At 41.4% G+C, this 17,898-nt stretch overlaps 1 protein-coding gene across 5 annotated transcripts in view; it reads left to right on the forward strand.

Annotated features, from left to right (window-relative positions):
* Chd8 (chromodomain helicase DNA binding protein 8) overlaps positions 1–17,898 on the forward strand; it is a 70,782-nt gene that overhangs the window by 21,901 nt on the left and 30,983 nt on the right. For all 5 annotated transcript variants that reach the window (XM_069998363.1, XM_069998366.1, XM_069998368.1 and 2 more), the window contains exons 2-9: positions 1,206–2,262; positions 3,133–3,504; positions 4,998–5,383; positions 10,036–10,150; positions 14,029–14,211; positions 14,292–14,360; positions 15,473–15,528; positions 16,009–16,126. In XM_069998363.1, coding sequence (XP_069854464.1) covers positions 1,420–2,262; positions 3,133–3,504; positions 4,998–5,383; positions 10,036–10,150; positions 14,029–14,211; positions 14,292–14,360; positions 15,473–15,528; positions 16,009–16,126 — 2,142 coding nt within the window. In that variant the 5' untranslated portion in view covers positions 1,206–1,419. The remainder of the gene's footprint in view (positions 1–1,205; positions 2,263–3,132; positions 3,505–4,997; positions 5,384–10,035; positions 10,151–14,028; positions 14,212–14,291; positions 14,361–15,472; positions 15,529–16,008; positions 16,127–17,898) is intronic.

Raw genomic sequence — 17,898 nt, forward strand, 5'->3', positions numbered from 1 at the left:
AAAATTATATTAAAAGAACCTTTATCTGCCTTCATGGAAATGCTGTTGGTACAACTTTACAACTGAAAATAGAAAGTAAATGAATTCTGCATTTCCTCATCTCCACCTAAGAAATATAATTATAAAAAGAAAACTAGATAGAGCTTGGCGTTGGTGGCTCGGGCTTGTAATCCTAGTTATACAAGAGGCTGAGATCTGAGGATTGTGGTTTGAAGCCAACCTGTGCAGAAAAGTCTGTGAGACTCTTGGGGGTCCGGTTGTGGGGCCTGAACTCTGGGCCTGGGCGCTGTCCCTTAGCTCTTCAGCTCAAGGCTAGTGCTCTACCACTTGAGCCACAGCGCCGCTTCCGGCTTTTTTCTTTCTGCTTATGTGGTGCTGAGGAATCGAACCCAGGGTCTCATGCATGCAAGGCAAGCACTCTACCACTGAGCCACCTTCCCAGCCCCTGTAAGACTCTTATATCCAATAAACTACTCAAAAAAGCTGGAAATGATAAAGTGGCTCAGGTGGTAGAGCGCTAGCCTTGAGCAAAAGAATTTGACCATACATACACAAAGAGAAAGAAATGGATAAAAACAGCTAAATGGTCTTGGCAGAAACTTCAAAAGGGATTATTTAAAAAAAATTTTTTTTAAGTTTTTTTTTTTTTTAATAGTAAAGAGTAGTTTATCAGTGAAGAAGAATTCCACCTTTATGGTAGGGTGGGCAGTTTGGATGAGGAGGAGCTGCATCAAAAGAGACAGTACACTTCACTGGTGAGGAGGATAGTTTAAGTCAAGATTGGACTCCCCTTCGATTTTCTTTTCTTTCTTTCTTTCTTTCTTTCTTTTTTTTGTTGGTTGTGGGGTTTGAACTCTGGACCTGGATGCTGTCCCTCAGCTCTTCAGTTCAAGGCTAGTGCTCTACCACTTGATCCACAGTACCACTTCTGGCTTTTTCTGCTTATGTGGTGCTAAGGAATCGAACCCAGGGCCTCATGTATGCAAGGCAAGCACTCTACCTCAGCCCCTCTATTTTCTTTATCAGTGTTTTGAGGCAGGATATGGATGTTCTTTCAGCTGTATGTCTGTCCTCAGATTTATCCAATATGATATTTCCTTATTTTATTACTATTTGAAATTAAGATGGCACCTAAGAAGCAGAGGTTTTCTCTAAAATTACCAACGTTGCTTATTTTTTCATTTGTATTTGTATTTTGACAACAGGAGCTCCATCATCTTCCTCTGAAGACTTAGCCATCTTATTCCATGAAGGTCAGGACAATCTGACATGTACTTGTTTTTTGACTTTTTGCTGAAGAGTAATTCTCTTTCATTGTGTATATTTTTTTCTCAATAGGGGAGGGGAGGGGAGAACCAGTGCCCCCCCTCCCCTTCCTTTCCTAGACATTGGGAAAATACCTTCTATTACTTCCTCAAGATGGCGGACCCCATCATGGATCTGTTTGATGACCCAAATTTATTTGGGCTGGACTCTCTGACTGATGATAGCTTTAACCAGGTTACTCAAGACCCTATTGAGGAAGCCCTTGGACTGCCAAGTTCTCTGGACTCCTTGGATCAAATGAACCAGGATGGTGGAGGTGGTGATGTGGGGAGTTCATCAGCAAGTGGCCTGGTCCCTCCACCAGAGGAAACAGCCCCCACAGAACTTCCCAAAGAATCTACAGCTCCAGCTCCAGAATCCTTAACCTTGCATGATTATACCACTCAGCCCACCAGCCAGGAACAGCCAGCCCAACCTGTCTTACAGACATCTGCGCCAACATCAGGACTTCTGCAGGTCTCCAAGAGCCCGGAGATCCTGAGCCAAGGGAATCCTTTCATGGGTGTCTCTGCCACAGCTGTCCCCTCCAGTAATCATGGGGGACAACCACCTCAGTCAGCCCCTAAGATTGTTATCCTTAAGGCCCCACCAAGTTCCTCAGTCACTGGTGCCCATGTGGCACAAATTCAGGCTCAAGGTATCACCAGCACAGCTCAGCCCCTGGTGGCTGGCACAGCCAATGGTGGAAAAGTCACTTTTACCAAAGTGCTAACTGGCACACCCCTTCGACCAGGTGTTTCCATTGTCTCTGGTAATACAGTGTTGGCCGCCAAGGTCCCTGGGAACCAGGCTGCTGTTCAGCGCATTGTCCAGCCCAGCCGACCAGTAAAGCAGCTGGTCCTCCAGCCAGTTAAGGGTTCAGCTCCTGCTGGAAACCCTGGGGCCGCAGGGCCCCCACTGAAGCCTGCAGTTACACTGACCTCTACACCTACTCAGGTGACTTGAGTGAAAGGGGGAGGTGAATTTTGGTTTCATGAGGGCTCAGCAACTTTATGATTGAACACCTGTGAGAGCTGACTGAAAAAAACTGTTTAAGCTCCATCTTTGATTTTCATCAGTTAGTGTTGACAAGCCACATACTACTACCCGTTAGATGGAAGCAGTTAATGTAAATGTATTTTGAGCTCTCACATGTCTACTGTGCCTCGTTCCTAAGCCTAGCTGATTTTCAATATAAAATGGACACAGTCCTTGTATAGCTCACAGTATGCTGGAAAAGATAGTTGTTAAATGAGAATTCACAATAATGTATGATATAGTTTTATGGGAAAAATAGAGGATGCTGAAAGAAACATCTTTGAAAATTGATACTTATATTTACAAGACTGTGAAAACATTATCTTTCTCTAAGTCTTTCATTTGAGATAAGTCTTGCTATGTAGCCCAGGCTGGCTTTTAACTTGGGATTCTCTGGCTTCAGCCTCCTGAGTGGTGCCACCACACCTCCTCTTTCTTCCATTCTTATATTTTGTTGTAAGAAAATAGAGACTAAATAGAAGACCAAAAGAGTGAAGGTGTGGTAGGCAATATTAGAGTTATCAGGTTTCTGTTCAATATAAGGATTTATAGATTTACAAAAACTAAAAAATTACCTTAGAAGATAGTGAGCCTCCCATCAGAAGCTTTTCAAAATTAGGCTTGATAACGCACTGGGAGGAGTGGATATCAATAAATGATTTTATTAAGACAGATGGGTGATGAATGAAAGGAATATTCTGACATTCAAGTTTTCTGAATCTAGGATGAAGAAAACAAGTATGATGTTTTTTAATATGTGTCTTTTGCAATTTCCTTTCTTCACTCTAGGGTGAATCAAAACGCATCACCCTGGTCCTCCAGCAGCCACAGTCTGGAGGTCCCCAAGGACATCGACATGTTGTGTTAGGGAGTCTACCAGGCAAGATAGTATTACAGGGCAACCAGCTGGCAGCCCTGACTCAAGCCAAGAATGCCCAGGGACAGCCTGCCAAAGTTGTGACTATCCAGCTGCAGGTGCAACAGCCACAGCAAAAAATCCAGATTGTACCACAGCCTCCATCATCACAGCCCCAGCCCCAGCAATCACCCTCAACCCAGCCATTGACTCTCTCTTCTGTGCAGCAGGCTCAGATAATGGGACCAGGACAAAGCCCAGGACAGAGACTCTCAGTACCACTCAAGATGGTATTGCAGCCACAGGTGAGAGACTTACTTGCTAGTACCCTTAGCCACCACTTATTGTTTATTGTGAGGACATTCTAAATTGATAACTAAATAGATGCAGTCTTTTATTCCTTAACTTTAATTATACAGAGATTGCAGCACTATTGTTAGGTTTGAGGTAAGACATGATTTATCTAGTGTTTGTCTAGCCATTTAATTTACAGTCTTAACATTATTATGAAGTAAAAGCAATTTGAAATTGCCTCTCACTTGGAGGATAAAGAGTCAAGTGATTATCATCCTTCCTCCCCCCTTTTTTCATGTTTAGGCTAGAGACCAATAATGGCTATATTGGTTGTAACTTTTCTAAAATAATAGTATGAGAACATAAAAAAATGATATTGAAGTTAGCCGGTCTCCAGTGGCTTACACCTGTAATTCTAGTTACTCAGGAAGCTGAAATGAGGATCACAGTTAAGAGCCAGAAAAGTCCATGAGACTTTTTTTTTTTTTGCCAGTTCTGAGGCTTGAACTCGGGGCCTGGGCACTGTCCCTGAGCTCCATTTGCTCAAGGCTAGCACTCTACCACTTGAGCCAAAGCAGCACTTCTGGCTTTTTCTGTTTATATGGTACTGAGAAATCGAGCTCAGGGCTTCAGGCATGCTAGGCAAGCACTCTGCCACTAAGCCACATTCCCAGCCTCCATGAGACTCTTGTTTTTTTTTTTTTTGGTTGGTCATGGGGCTTGAACTCTGGGCTTGGGCGCTGTCCCTCAAGGTGAGTGCTCTACCTCTTGAGCCACAGCCCCACTTCCGATTTTCTAGTGTTTTATTGGAGATCAGAGTCTCACAGACTTTTCTGCCGGGGCTGGCTTTGAACCATGATCCTCAGATCTCAGCCTCCTGAGTAGCTAGGATTATAGGCATACTAAGCCAGCAGCGCCCAGCTTCCATGAGACTTTTTTTTTGTCGGTGGTGGGGCTTGAACTCTGGGCCTGGGCGCTGTCCCTGTGCTCTTCAGCTTAAGGCGAGTGCTCTACCACTTGAGCTACAGTGCCACTTCTGGTTTTCTAGTGGTTTATTGGAAATAAAGAGTCTTACGGTCTTTCCTGCCCGAGCTGGCTTTGAACCTTGATCCTCAGATCTCAGCCTCCTGAGTAGCTAGGATTACAGGCGTGAGTCACTGGCACCCAGCTCCTTGAGACTCTTATCTCCAATTAATCACCAGAAAACTGGAAGTGGCACTGTCACTCAAAGTAGTAGAACTCTAGTCTTGACTAAAAAAGCTCAGGAACAGGAGTTCAAGCCCCACAACCAACAGGACAAAAAAATATACTGAAATTTAATTTGGGAGAATTTTTCCCTTTTCCCACAAAAAAGCTCGCTTTTTTTTTTTTTTTTTTTTTGGGTGTATTTGGATTTAGTAAGACTTTCTCTGAATTCTTAGTTAAGAGAACTAGTTTGTAGCCTGGATTATTTAGGCCATTTAACAGCAAACATGTTGAAATTAGAGTGTCTTTATTTCTATAGGCTGGCTCTTCCCAAGGAGCTTCTTCTGGCCTTTCTGTAGTTAAAGTTTTAAGTGCCAGTGAAATGGCAGCTCTGTCATCACCAGCAAGCTCTGTTCCACATACGGGAGGAAAAACAGGAATGGAGGAAAACCGAAGACTGGAGCACCAGAAGAAGCAAGAAAAAGCAAATCGGATTGTAGCAGAGGCCATAGCTAGGGCCCGAGCCCGGGGTGAGCAGAACATACCTCGAGTCCTCAATGAGGATGAACTGCCTAGTGTTCGACCAGAGGAGGAAGGTGAAAAGAAACGCAGGAAGAAGAACAGTGGGGAGAGGCTGAAGGAAGAAAAGCCAAAGAAGAGTAAAACCTCTGGTTCTTCTAAAACTAAGGGCAAGAGTAAGCTAAAGTGAGTACTTTTTTGCTGTTCTTATGAGGTAGTTGAAGATAACATACTAGTTTTTAAATAGTATCAATAGAAAGTTGTATTTAGTTGGGAAGGTGGCTCAGTGAGTGGTAGAGTGCTTGCCTTGCATGCATGAGGCCCTGGGTTCGATTCCTCAGCACCACATAAGCAGAAAAAAAAAGCCGGAAGTAGCACTGTGGCTTAAGTGGTAGAGTGCTAGCCTTGAGCTGAAGGGCTGAGGGACAGCGCCCAGGCCCAGAGTTCAGGCCCCACGACTGGACCAAAAACAAGAAAGTTGTATTTAGCTGCTATCTAACTCAAGGTGATCGGTCATACAAAATAAGACCTTTTTTTCTGTCCTAATTATGATTAAACAGGAATTTGTAAATAATATATTTTAAAACAAAAACACTGGGGCTGGGAAGGTGGCTCAGTGGTAGAGCGCTTGCCTTACATGCCTGAGGCCCTGGGTTCGTTTCCTCAGCACCACATAAGCAAAAAGAAAAAAACAAAAACACTTAAGACACAGGAAAATTTAATTATTTCAAGACTTCCTTTAAAAGCTCCAACTTTATGTATTTATATAGTCTTGATATTGTATCCCTGTTAGTGTGCAAGAGATTTCTCACTACCTCTTTACTGTCTACCCCAGTAAAGAAAACTGTTAGAGATACAGCTTTTCTGTTCTTATATCTTAACTGAATTGGAAATTTTAGCAATTACTTTCAGCTGTAAGCAGTGTTGATAGAACTGTGGTTTACTATATTTCTTGTCACAACTGAGTGCCTTCTCTTCCCTTCCATGTTTTACCTCTCCAATCTTATTAGCTTCAGGTCCCTGCTGAAGATTTTTCTGCTTTTTAATAGCAAGTTTCATATTTGAGACTCTCAAAAATAGTAACTGTCCTGTCTCTCAGGACAGATATTCCTAGTGTTCACAAATAAGGAAAATTAATGCCCAATTAATGACAGGGCCTTCTAATTTTTTTACCTCTCTCATTTTATTATTATAATTTCCTTTCTGGTGTTTTTTTTTTTTTGTTTTTTTTTGCCAGTCATGGGGCCTGAACTTTGGGCCTGGGCGCTGTCCCTCAGCTCTTCAGCTCAAGGCTAGGGCTCTACCACTTGAGCCACAGTGCCACTTCTGGCTTTTTTTGCTTATATGGTGCTGAGGAATCAAACCCCAGGGCCACATGCATGCAAGGCAAGCACTCTACCACTGAGCTACCTTCCCAGCCCTCATAATTTCTTTTCTATTAGCATAAATTAATTGTACAAAGAGGTTTCATGATATATGTGTCTGTACATATGTACATACTCACTTATAATATACTTGAATGAAATATTGTACTTTTTTTTTTTTTTGTCAGTTGTGGGGCTTAAACTCTGGGCCTGGACACTTGTCCCTCAGCTCTTCAGCTTAAGGCTAGCATTCTACCACTTGAGCCACAGCATCACTTCCAGTTTTGTGGTGGTTTCCTTCCAGCTTTTTCTGTTTATGTGGTGCTAAGGAATCGAACCCGGGGCCTCATCTTGCGAGGCAAGCACTCTACCACTGAGCCACCTTTCCAGCCCCATATTGTACTTTTTCTTAACTGCATTCTTCCTCATTTTAAGGTTTCTAATATGGTTCATATACATATGGTATACTTCAATCATATTCACTCCCACATTAAATTTTCGTATTCCCTTTTCACTTTTCTACTAGTCACTTGTAACATGTACCACATTTCTTTATGTATTCATCAGTTGTATGGTACCTAGGCTGATTTTATAGCTTATCTGTTGTGAATAGTGTGTGCAGGTATCTTTATTGTATGATGAGTTATATTTCTTTAGCCCAAGAGTCATATAGTAAGACCATAGTAAATTAATTTTTATTCTCTTGAGAAACTGGTTTTCATGGTGGCTGTACTAATTTACATTCCCACCAAGTATGAAGAGTTCCTTTCATCATCACTCTCTACTCCCCAATCCTTACCAGCATTTGTTGTTGTTTGTTTTCTTTTCTTTTTTTTTTGTCGGTGGGGCTTGAACTCTGGGCCTTAGCGCTGTCCCTCAGCTCAAGGTGAGCGCTTTACCACTTGATCTACAGTGCCACTTCTGGTTTTTTGGTGGTTTACCAGAGATAAGAGTTTCACAGACTTTCCTGCCCAGGCTGGCTTTGAACCTCTATCCTCAGATCTCAGCCTACTGAGTAGCTAGGATTACAGGCATGAGCCATCGGCACCTGGCTTGTTTGTTTTCTTAATGATGGCTGTTCTTACTGGTGTAAGATGGAATCTCTGTCATTTTTATTTGCATAATTTTTATGACTAAAGATGTTGAGCATTTATTCATATATTAGTGGTTTGTATTTTTGAGAACTGTTTAGCTTGTTTAACCATTTATTAATTGGATTATTTGTTCTTTTGGTGATTCATTTTTAGCTCTTTATATATATTCTACATATTAATTTTTTCTCTGATGAGTAGCTTGTAAAGATTTTCTCCCATTCTGTGGGTTGTCCCTTCATTCTGGTAATTTTTTCTTCAATGTACAGGAATATTTACATTTGATATCAGTCAATTTTGACTCTTACTTTTGGAGCAATTTGAGTCATACTCAAGAAGGTCATTTTCTCTACCTATATCTTTTCTTTTTTAGGGGGAGGTGGCAGGGGTCGGTTGTGGGGCTTGAACTCTGGGCCTGGGCACTGTCCCTCAGCTCTTTAGCTCAAGGTGAGCGGTCTAACACTTGAGCCAAAGCACCACTTCCGATTTTCTGGTGGTTTCATTGGAGATAAGAGTTTCATGAACTTTTCCTGCCTGGGTTGGCTTTGAACTGTGATTCTCAGTTCTCAGCCTCCTGAGTAGGTAGGATTACAGGCATGAGCCACCGGCACCCAGCTCTACCTATATCTTTAAGGTTTTTCCTATGTTTTCTTCCAGTTTTCTTCAAAGTTACAGGTCTTACATATGGATCTTTGATTGTTTTTTAAATTTATTTTTATATGAGTGAGAGATACAGTGAGTCTTCCACATAGAAATATCCAGTTTTTCTAGTATCATTTGTTGAAGAAGTTGTCTTTCTTGAAAATCAAATGGCTATAACTGTGAGTTTATTTCTGGATCTTCTATTCCATTGATTTATGTGTTTTTGGGCCAAGGCTTTCTAGGTTTTTGTTGTTCATTTGCCAGTACTGGGCCTTACATTATCTCTTAGCTGCTACCACTTGAGCCACAGTTCTACTTCCAGCTTTAAAAAAAAGAAAAAATATATAATTTTATGTTATTATAAAGTGTTGTACAAGCCGGGCACTGGTGGCTTACCCCTGTAATCCTAGCTACCCAGGTTGAGATCTGAGGATCACAGTTCAAAGCCAGACTGGAAAATCCCTTTGAGATTCTTATCTCCAATTACCCAGTCAAAAACTGGAAGTGGAGTAGTATAGCTCAAAGTGGTAGAGTAAGAGCTTAGGGACATTGCCCAGGCCTTGAGTTTAAACCCCGTGACCTACAAAACAAAAATAAAAAAATATAAAATAAAATAAAGTATTGTATAGAGGGGGTTACCATTTCAAAAGTCAGGAAAAGAGTACAATTCTTTGTAGACAATGTCATTTTTCCTTTGTTTTCTCCTAGTTTCTGTTTCCTGTCCCTGCCCACAAGTTATATAGTTCATTTTCCATATACTGAATATCATGACTGCATTTGTTCATCCTTCCTCCTTCCATTTCTGCTTCTGTTTCCAGCTTTTTTGGGGGGGGGGGTCCGGTCGTGGGGCCTGAACTCTGGGCCTGGGCTCTATCCCTCAGCTCTTCAGCTCAAGGCTAGCGCTCTACCACTTGAGCCACAGCGCCACTTCCGGCTTTTTTCTTTTTGCTTATGTGGTGCTGAGGAATCGAACCCAGGGCTTCAGGCATGCAAAGCAAGTGCTCTACCACTGAGCCACCTTCCCAGCCCATGAGCCACCTTCCCAGCCCCCATTTCCAGCTTTTTGGTGGTTAATTAGAGATAAGAATCTCTCAGATTTGTCTACCCGGGCTGGCTGGCTTGTAACTGCAAACCTCAGATCTCAGCCTTGTAAGTAGCTAGGAATACAGGCATGAGCCACCAGGGTTCAGCTTTTCTTGTAATTTTTTTTTTTTTTTTTTTTTTTGTCGGTCATGGGGCTTGAACTCTGGGCTTGGGTGCTGTCCCTGTGCTCTTCAGCTCAAGGCGAGCACTCTACCACTTGAACCACAGGGCCACTTCCGGTTTTCTAGTGGTTTATTGGAGATCAGAGTCTCACAGACTTTCCTGCTTGGGCTGGCTTTGAACCATGATCCTCAGATCTCAGCCTCCTGAGTAGCTAGGATTACAGGCGTGAGCCACCGGCGCCTGGCTCCTTGTGTCTCTTAATGTGTTATATATTCTACTGTCTTTATCTACCTTCCATTAAATATTTGTGAGTACAGTAGTAGCAAGGATTTGTCAAATGTAGTCAGTCAATATTTGGCAAGCCCCAGTATCTTTTTTCCAAATATAGTACTCAGTAGCTCTTTTTTTTTCATAGACTTAAGATCCAAGCACAGTTGTCTGGTATCTTGCTCTGTGATGGTTTGGATTAATTATGTTGTCTTACCTTAAAGTTTCCTTGTTCTCATTGAAAATCAGATTTGTTTGTTCTTTTTAGCACCATCACTCCTGTAGTGGGTAAGAAGAGAAAGCGTAATACTTCATCTGATAATTCAGATGTGGAAGTCATGCCTGCACAGTCACCCCGGGAGGATGAAGAAAGCAGCATTCAGGTAAAGGAATCCCTACCTAAAGAACTTAGTAAAGGGGACTGGGAAGGTGGCTCAGTGGTAGAGCACTTGCCTTGCTTGCCTTGCATGCCCTGGGTTTGATTACTCAGCCACACATAAGCAAAAAGAGAAAAGCCAGAAGTGGCACTGTGGCTCAAGTGGTAGAGCACTAGCCTTGAGCTGAAGAGCTGAGGGATAGCATCCAGGCCCAGAGTTCAGGCCCCACGACCGGACCCCCCCCCCAAAAAAAAAAAAAAGAAAAAGAACTTAGTAAAGGTTTAAACATTCCTAATCTGAAATCTAAAATGCTTCAAGATCCAAAACTTTGATAGTTAACCATGATGCCTCAAGTGGAGAAAGCTTACACACTCTAACCCTAGAAAACCAGCTCAGGCTATGTATATAAGTTATATATTACACTTAAGTTACATCTAATTGTAGCTAACAAACCAGAACCTGAAGTAGGCCTTAAAGGTCTATGCCTTCCAACTGTTGGGTTGGTTTTGTTTTATTTTCCCTGGTCCTGGGACTTGAACTCTGGGCCTGAGCACTATCTCTGGGCTTCTTTTATTCAAGGCGGGCCCTCTACCACTTGAGCTATAGCACCACTTCTGTTTTTTTTGTTTTTTGGGGTTTTTTTTGAGTAGTTTATGGGAGATGAGTCTCATAGAGCTTCCTGCCTGGGCTGGATTTGCACTATAATCCTTAGATCTCAACCTCCTGTGTAGCTAGGATTACAGGCATGAGCAACTAGCACCTTGCTAAATTTTGTTTTTTTTTTGTTTTTTTTTGTTTTGGGTCCGGTCGTGGGGCCTGAACTCTGGGCCTGGGTGCTGTCCCTCAGCTCTTCAGCCCAAGGCTAGCGGTCTACCAGTTGAGCCACAGCGCCACTTCCGGCTTTTTTCTTTTTGCTTATGTGGGGCTGAGGAATCGAACCCAGGGCCTTGAGCATGCAAGGCAAGCGCTCTACCACTGAGCCACCTTCTCAGCCCTGGTTTTTTTTTTTTAAAGACAAAAAGCATAATATGGGCTGGGAATGTGGCTTACTGGTAGAGTGCTTGCCTAGAATATGAATGAAGCCCTCAGGACCACATAAACAGAAAAAAACCAGAAGTGGCACGGTGGCTCAAGTGGTAGAATGCTAGCCTTGAGCAAAAGAAGCTTAGGGACAGCACCTGGACTCTTAGTTAAAGCCCCAGGACTGGAACAAACAAACAAAAAATAATTTAAAAAGTAAAGAAAAACAAAACAAAGCTTTATCACCAGATTTCAGTGGCTGATTCCAGTAATCCTACCTATTCAAGAGACTGGGATTTGATGATAACAGTTCAAAGCCAACCTGAGCAGGAAAGCCCCAGGACTGGTGTACAAACATACACACACACACACACACACACACACACACACTCATAAAAATATAAATTATTTCCTCATATTTTAGTTTTTCAAAAAATAAGGAAATAATATGAAATCATAGTGTAATTCAAATGATGTGCTGTAATGGCTATGTCAATACTTGGCATTCTCTTAGACCTGTGAACCTATCCCTTTTGCCTTACTTTTTCTGCTTGAGAGTAGAATTTATACTTGAGAATTCTGACTGCACCTTGAGTGCTTAGTCTCAAAACATTTCTGTTTTGAAGATGAGAGGCATTGGTAAAACTAAAAGAAGTACAATATCAAGGCTTTTGCAGTTTACTGTTTGTCCTAACTTTGCTTGTAATGGATTGTTTTATGCATACAACCTTAAATTTTCTAATACTCTTCAGTTAGTTAATTTATTAGAAAGATTTTTTCCCTACTCTAGAATTACTTTACAAATATTTCTGTTTTTCTTTAGAAATTGAATGTCCTGCTTTTATATTTCTTTATTTATTTGTTCTACTGTTTTTTTTTTTTTTTGAATTCAGGGCTTCATGCATGCTAGGTCAGCTCTCAATCACTTGAGCTCTGCCTTCAGCCCTACACTTACATATTTGATACTTTTAGAATTTTTTTTTTGGTCGGTTGTGTACCTTGACCTCTGGGCTTGGGCGCTGTCCCTAAGCTCTTCAGCTCAAGGCAATTATTCCACCACTTGAGCCACAGCACCCACTTCCAACTTTTTCTGTGTATGTGGTGCTAAAGAATCAAACCAAGGTCTTCATGCATGCGAGGCAAGCACTCTACCACTGAGCCACATTCCCAGCCCACTTGTAGAATTTTTAAATTTAGTCCTCTGTGTGACTAGTCAGTATTTCCCAATTCTAATTACAGAGTAATGTGCCATTTCTTCATTGATTAGAAGTACCATTTTTAATATGTTCTAAATCTATATAATAAAGTATTTTAGTCAACATCTGAACACTATTTCTTTGACTTTTTTTTTTTTTTTTTTTTTTGGTTGGTAGTGAGGCTTGAACTCTGGGCCTGGGTGCTGTCCCTCTTCAGCTCAAGGCTAGTGCTCTACCACTTGAGTCACAGTGCCACTTCTGGTTTTTCTGGTGGTTTATTGGAGATAAAAGTCTCACAGCCTTTCCTACCTGGGGTGGCTTTGAACCTCGATCCTCAGATCTCAGCCTCCTGAGTAGGATTACAGGTGTGAGCCTCCAGTGCCTGGCTTTTGAGGAATTAACAGCTAAGTGTTATTTTGAATAAAACTTTACTATATATAATAAAAATATATACTTATTATGACATACCATTTCTATTTTTCCTGACTATTCTTAGTTTTTTTTATTTTTTATATTTTTGTGAATGTATTTTATTTTTTGGCAGTTGTGGGCTTGAACTCAGGGCCTAGGTACTGTTCCTGAGCTCTTTTGCTTAAGGCTAGAGCTGTACCAACAGCTCTACTTCTGGTTTTTGAGTGGTTAATTGAAGATAAGAGTCTCATGGGGACTTTTCTGCCCAGGCTGGCTTTGAACTGTTATCCTCAGATCTCAGCCTCCTGAGTATTGAGGATTACAGGTGTGAACCACCAGCCATAAATGTATTTTATTTTATTTTATTTTTTTATTGTAAAGATACTATACAGAGGGTTACAGTTACATGAGTGAGGTAATGAGTACACTTCCTCTTGAACATTGTTACCCCCTCCATTGTTTTCCCCCTACCATCCCCTCCCTCCCTCCCTTCCCCGAGGTTCTTTTCATAAATGTATTTTAGAACCAACTCATTTCAGTTAAAATGTTCTTAACCTTTCTGTTCTGAAATTTCTTCTTTCTTTTCCCCTTTTTTCCTCTTTTATATCCAAATTCTTTTTTGTGTATATGCCGATGTTAGGGCTTGAACTCACTCGGCCTGGATGCTGTCCCTAAGCTTTTTTTTCTTTTTGTCAGTCATGGGGCTTGAACTCTGCACCCGAGCGCAGTCCTTGAGCTCTTTAGCTCAAGGCAAGTATTCTACCACTTGAGCCACAGTGCCACTTCCAGTTTTCTGGTGGTTAATTGAAGAGAAGATTCTCATGGGCTTTTCTGCCCAGGCTGGCTTTGATCTGCAATCCTCAGATCTCAGCCTCCTAAGTAGCTATGATTACAGCTTGAATTATGCCGGTGCCCAGCTCTGAGCTTTTTTGCTCAAGACTAGCACTCTACTAGCTATGACTTGAGTCACAGCTCCAAATACAGATTTTTGGTGTTTACAGATGGAAATGTCATGAATTTTTCTTTCCAGGCTGATAGTGAACCACAATCCTCAGATTTTACCTCCCTGAGTAGCTAGGATTAAAGGTGTGAGCCACCAATGCCCATCTTTACTTTTGCAACGTATCAATTCTACAGCAACACAACATACCAATTTCTGAGTACAATGCATCTGGTTAGTGTCACCCTTTTTTATCATAAGAACAACTATTATTATTTTAATTTCAACTGTTTTTGTGTTTTTTTTTCTCTTTCAAGAAGAGACGCTCAAACCGCCAAGTGAAGCGAAAAAAATATACAGAGGACCTGGATATAAAGATTACAGATGATGAAGAGGAAGAAGAGGTAGATGTAACTGGTCCAATAAAACCTGAGCCTATCCTTCCTGAACCAGTACAAGAACCAGATGGTGAGACTTTGCCTTCCATGCAGTTTTTTGTGGTAAGTTGAGAACATAAATAATTTAAGAGGTTGTCCTCCTTGTCAGTCATTTGTTAACTGACAATATCTTTTTGCTATAGGAAAATCCCAGTGAAGAAGATGCGGCTATTGTGGACAAAGTGCTTTCTATGCGGGTTGTGAAGAAGGAGGTAAGGTCTTTATAGTGTATTCACAGGTTTTATTAAGTTTTTAAAAAAAATGTAACTGTGGGACTTGGAATGTGGCTTAGTGGTAGAGTGCTTGCCCAGCATGCATGAACCCCTGGGTTCCAATTCCTCAGTACCATATAAACAGAAAAAGCCACAAGTGGCATTTTGTCTTAAGTGGTAGAATGCTAGCTTTGAGCAAAGACAGCTCAGGGGCAGTGCTCAGGCCCTGAGTTCAAGTCCCAGGACGGGCAAAAACAAAAAATGGTGTTATAGAATGTTACTGAGCTACCCCCAGGTTTTCCTTTTTTTCTTGTCTTGTCAGTCATGGGGCTTGAACTCTTGGCCTAGGCGCTGTCCCTTAGCTCTTCAGCTCAAGGCTAGGACTCTACCACTTGAGCCACAGCACCACTTTTGGTTTTCTGGTGGTTTACTGGAGATAAGAGTCTCACAGACTTTCATCAATCCTCAGATCTCAGCCTCTTGAGTAGCTCGGACTACAGGCATGAGCCACTGGCACCTGGTTGAGGTTTTACTTATTTAAAACTTTTTTTTTTCTCTTCGTGGGGCCTGAACTCGGGGCCTAGATGCTGTCCCCCAGCTTTTCAGCTCAAGGCTAGCACCGTACCACTTGAGTCATAGCACCACTTCCAGCTTTTTCTGCTTATGTGGTGCTGAGGAATTGAACCCAGGGCCTCATGTATGCAAGGCAAGCACTCTACCACTAAGCTACCTTCCCAGCCCTAAAACATTTTTTTTAACTGTGCTCAGGATTGAATCCAGAGTACACTATTACTGAGCTATAACCTCTCTGACTAAACAGTGTGAGCGCCTCTGAATGACAGGATATATTGCTAATGTATGAAAAATGATGATAGTTAACAAGAAATGATAGACTAAGTTAACTTAGTAAATAGCAACTGTCTTATTGCCACTAATCTGTTTAGGATGCAAGAAATTTTTTTTCTTAGCTATCAGATCTCTAGTATGGAAGAACTAGATTAATTGCTTAATCCTGAGTCAGTAATATATGCAAGGAACATTAAAGTTTTAGCATGAGTGGTTTTTCTTTGACAAGTAAGATTAGTGACTGTAATTTCTGTCTTTTTTCTCAGCTTCCTTCTGGACAGTATACCGAAGCAGAAGAATTCTTTGTCAAGTATAAGAACTAGTACGTTATCTACGCAAAAGTTCTTTGCCCCAAACTCCACAGGGTTGTAGGAGTCTCCTTATGTAAAATAGCATGGGTGTGAACATAGTCCTTTTTCATTGTTTATCTTAGCCCAAATTTCTATTTTTAATGCAGAAATGTATCTGTTTAGGAAGAAACTTAGGAATTGAACTGACTATTCCTATTTCTTTGTAGGAAAGTACGGTGAGAGTGATTTCTGATCAAACCCTATATTCCTTTTCCATGGTCTTGCTACTCTTTAAGTGTGGTCTATAAACAGAACAATATTACTTAGGTGCTACTTGGAAATACGGATGTTCCTACATACTCCAGACCAGGTGGTTTGTCTGCAGATTAGAATAAGTTGAAAAACACTGATATAAGCCAACTCCCAGTTTACACATATATTTGTCTTATCTGCTGCTGGCTATTCCAAAAATCTCAAATGCTTTGAACCATGATTATTTGCATCTCCTGCAGTTCCTATCTGCACTGTGAATGGGCTACTATCTCTCAACTAGAGAAGGATAAAAGAATCCATCAAAAACTAAAGCGCTTCAAAACCAAAATGGCTCAGATGAGACACTTCTTCCATGAGGTATTAGGAACTACTATTGCTTGTCACTCTGTGTGTGTATGTGTGTGTATTTGCATGTGTATGCTCATATGTGTGTGTACATGTGTGTGCTGGTCCTGGGGCTTAAACTAAGGGCCTGGGCACTGTCTCTGAGCTTTTTTGCTTGAGCATAGTGCTCTGTCACTTGAGCCACCGCTCTACTTCTGGCTTTTTGATGGTTAATTAGAGTTAAGAGTCTCACAACTTTCCTGACCAGGTTGGCTTTGAACCACAATCCTTATATCCCTGCCTTCTGAGTAGCTGGGATTACTGGCATGAGTCACTGGTGCTTGGTTGATCACTTTTTTTTTTTTTGGTCATTGTGGGCCCTGAACTCTGGGCCTGAGCATTGTCCCTCAGCTCTTCAGATCAAGGCTAGCGCTCTACCACCTAGAGTCACAGCGCCACTTCTGGCTTTTTCTGCTTATGTGGTGCTGAGGTATCGAACCCAGGGCCTCATGCTTACAAGGCCAGCACTCTACCACTGAGCCACCTTCCCAGCCCCAGTTGATCACTTTTTTAAAGAAGCATAAATTACTGGGGTTGTCAGCTTTGGCTGACCCTTCAAGAGACTTACAGTTAATTTGTATATTTGCATATAAGGTTTAATCTTTTTTTTTCTATTGCCAGTCTTGGGGCTTTCTTCAGGGCTTGGACTCTGTCCCTGAGCCTCTCAGTGCTTAAGGCATTCTACCATTTGAGCCACAGTTTTTTCTGAGTAGTTTATCGGTGATAAGAGTCTCAGGGACTTTCCTACCAGGGCCAGGCTTGGAACTGTGATCCTCAGATCTCAGCCTTCTGAGTAGCTAGGATTATATGCATAAGCCACTGACACCTGGCAAAGTTTAATTTTAATCATTACTTTCCTAACTCAATTGCCCATGATTTTATTTTTCTAGATTTAAATATGGTTTGTTTATTTATTAGTTACCAGATACAGTATTGTGAGATTGATTTATCTAATATGCATATATTATCAAAAAGGATGATACAGTGATCTTTGATCCATTTGAGGCAATCTTTCCCCTCCAAAATCATTCTTTAAGATATTAATGGTCTCTTTAGGCATAAGTAGCTCACTCCTTAAGAGAAAACATTTTCTTTTCTCAAATTTCTAATCTGATATAGAAATAATTTACCAGAATTTTTAAATTTGCTATATATAGGGTTACTACTAATAAAACGGGAGCAAGATAAGTAAGGAATCTATTATATTTGACAATGTGGAAGTTATTCATGACTGATTTTTCTGGTAATGGGGGTTTGAACTCAGGGCCTCAAGTTCTTGCTTTAGCTTTTACACTCAAGGCTGGGGTTCTACCATCGAATCATACTTCCATTTAGGCTTTTTGCTTGTAAATTAGAAATAAGAATTGGCTTTGTCTGCCTGGGCTGGCTTCAAACTATAATCCCCAGATCTCAGGCTCCTGAGTTGCTGAGTTGCCACTGAAATGAAGTGAAATGGATAGACAATAAAGATGAAGAAATAGAGATAGCAGGGCTGGGAAGGTGGCTCAGTGGTAGAGCGCTTGCCTTGCATGCATGAGGCCCTGGGTTCGATTCCTCAGTACCACATAAGCAAAAAGAAAAAAAAGCCAGAAGTGGCGCTGTGGCTCAAGTGGTAGAGCGCTAGCCTTGAGCTGAAGAGCTGAGGGACAGCGGCCAGGCCCAGAGTTCAGGCCCCACGACTGGACCAAAAAAAAAAAAAAAGAAATAGAGATAGCATATAGATAAAACTTGTGAGAGAGTTTGGA

Source organism: Dipodomys merriami, unplaced genomic scaffold, assembly GCF_024711535.1.
Source record: "Dipodomys merriami isolate MVZ:Mamm:240054 unplaced genomic scaffold, mDipMer1.0.p SCAF_518, whole genome shotgun sequence".
NCBI classification, from domain to species: domain Eukaryota; kingdom Metazoa; phylum Chordata; class Mammalia; order Rodentia; family Heteromyidae; genus Dipodomys; species Dipodomys merriami.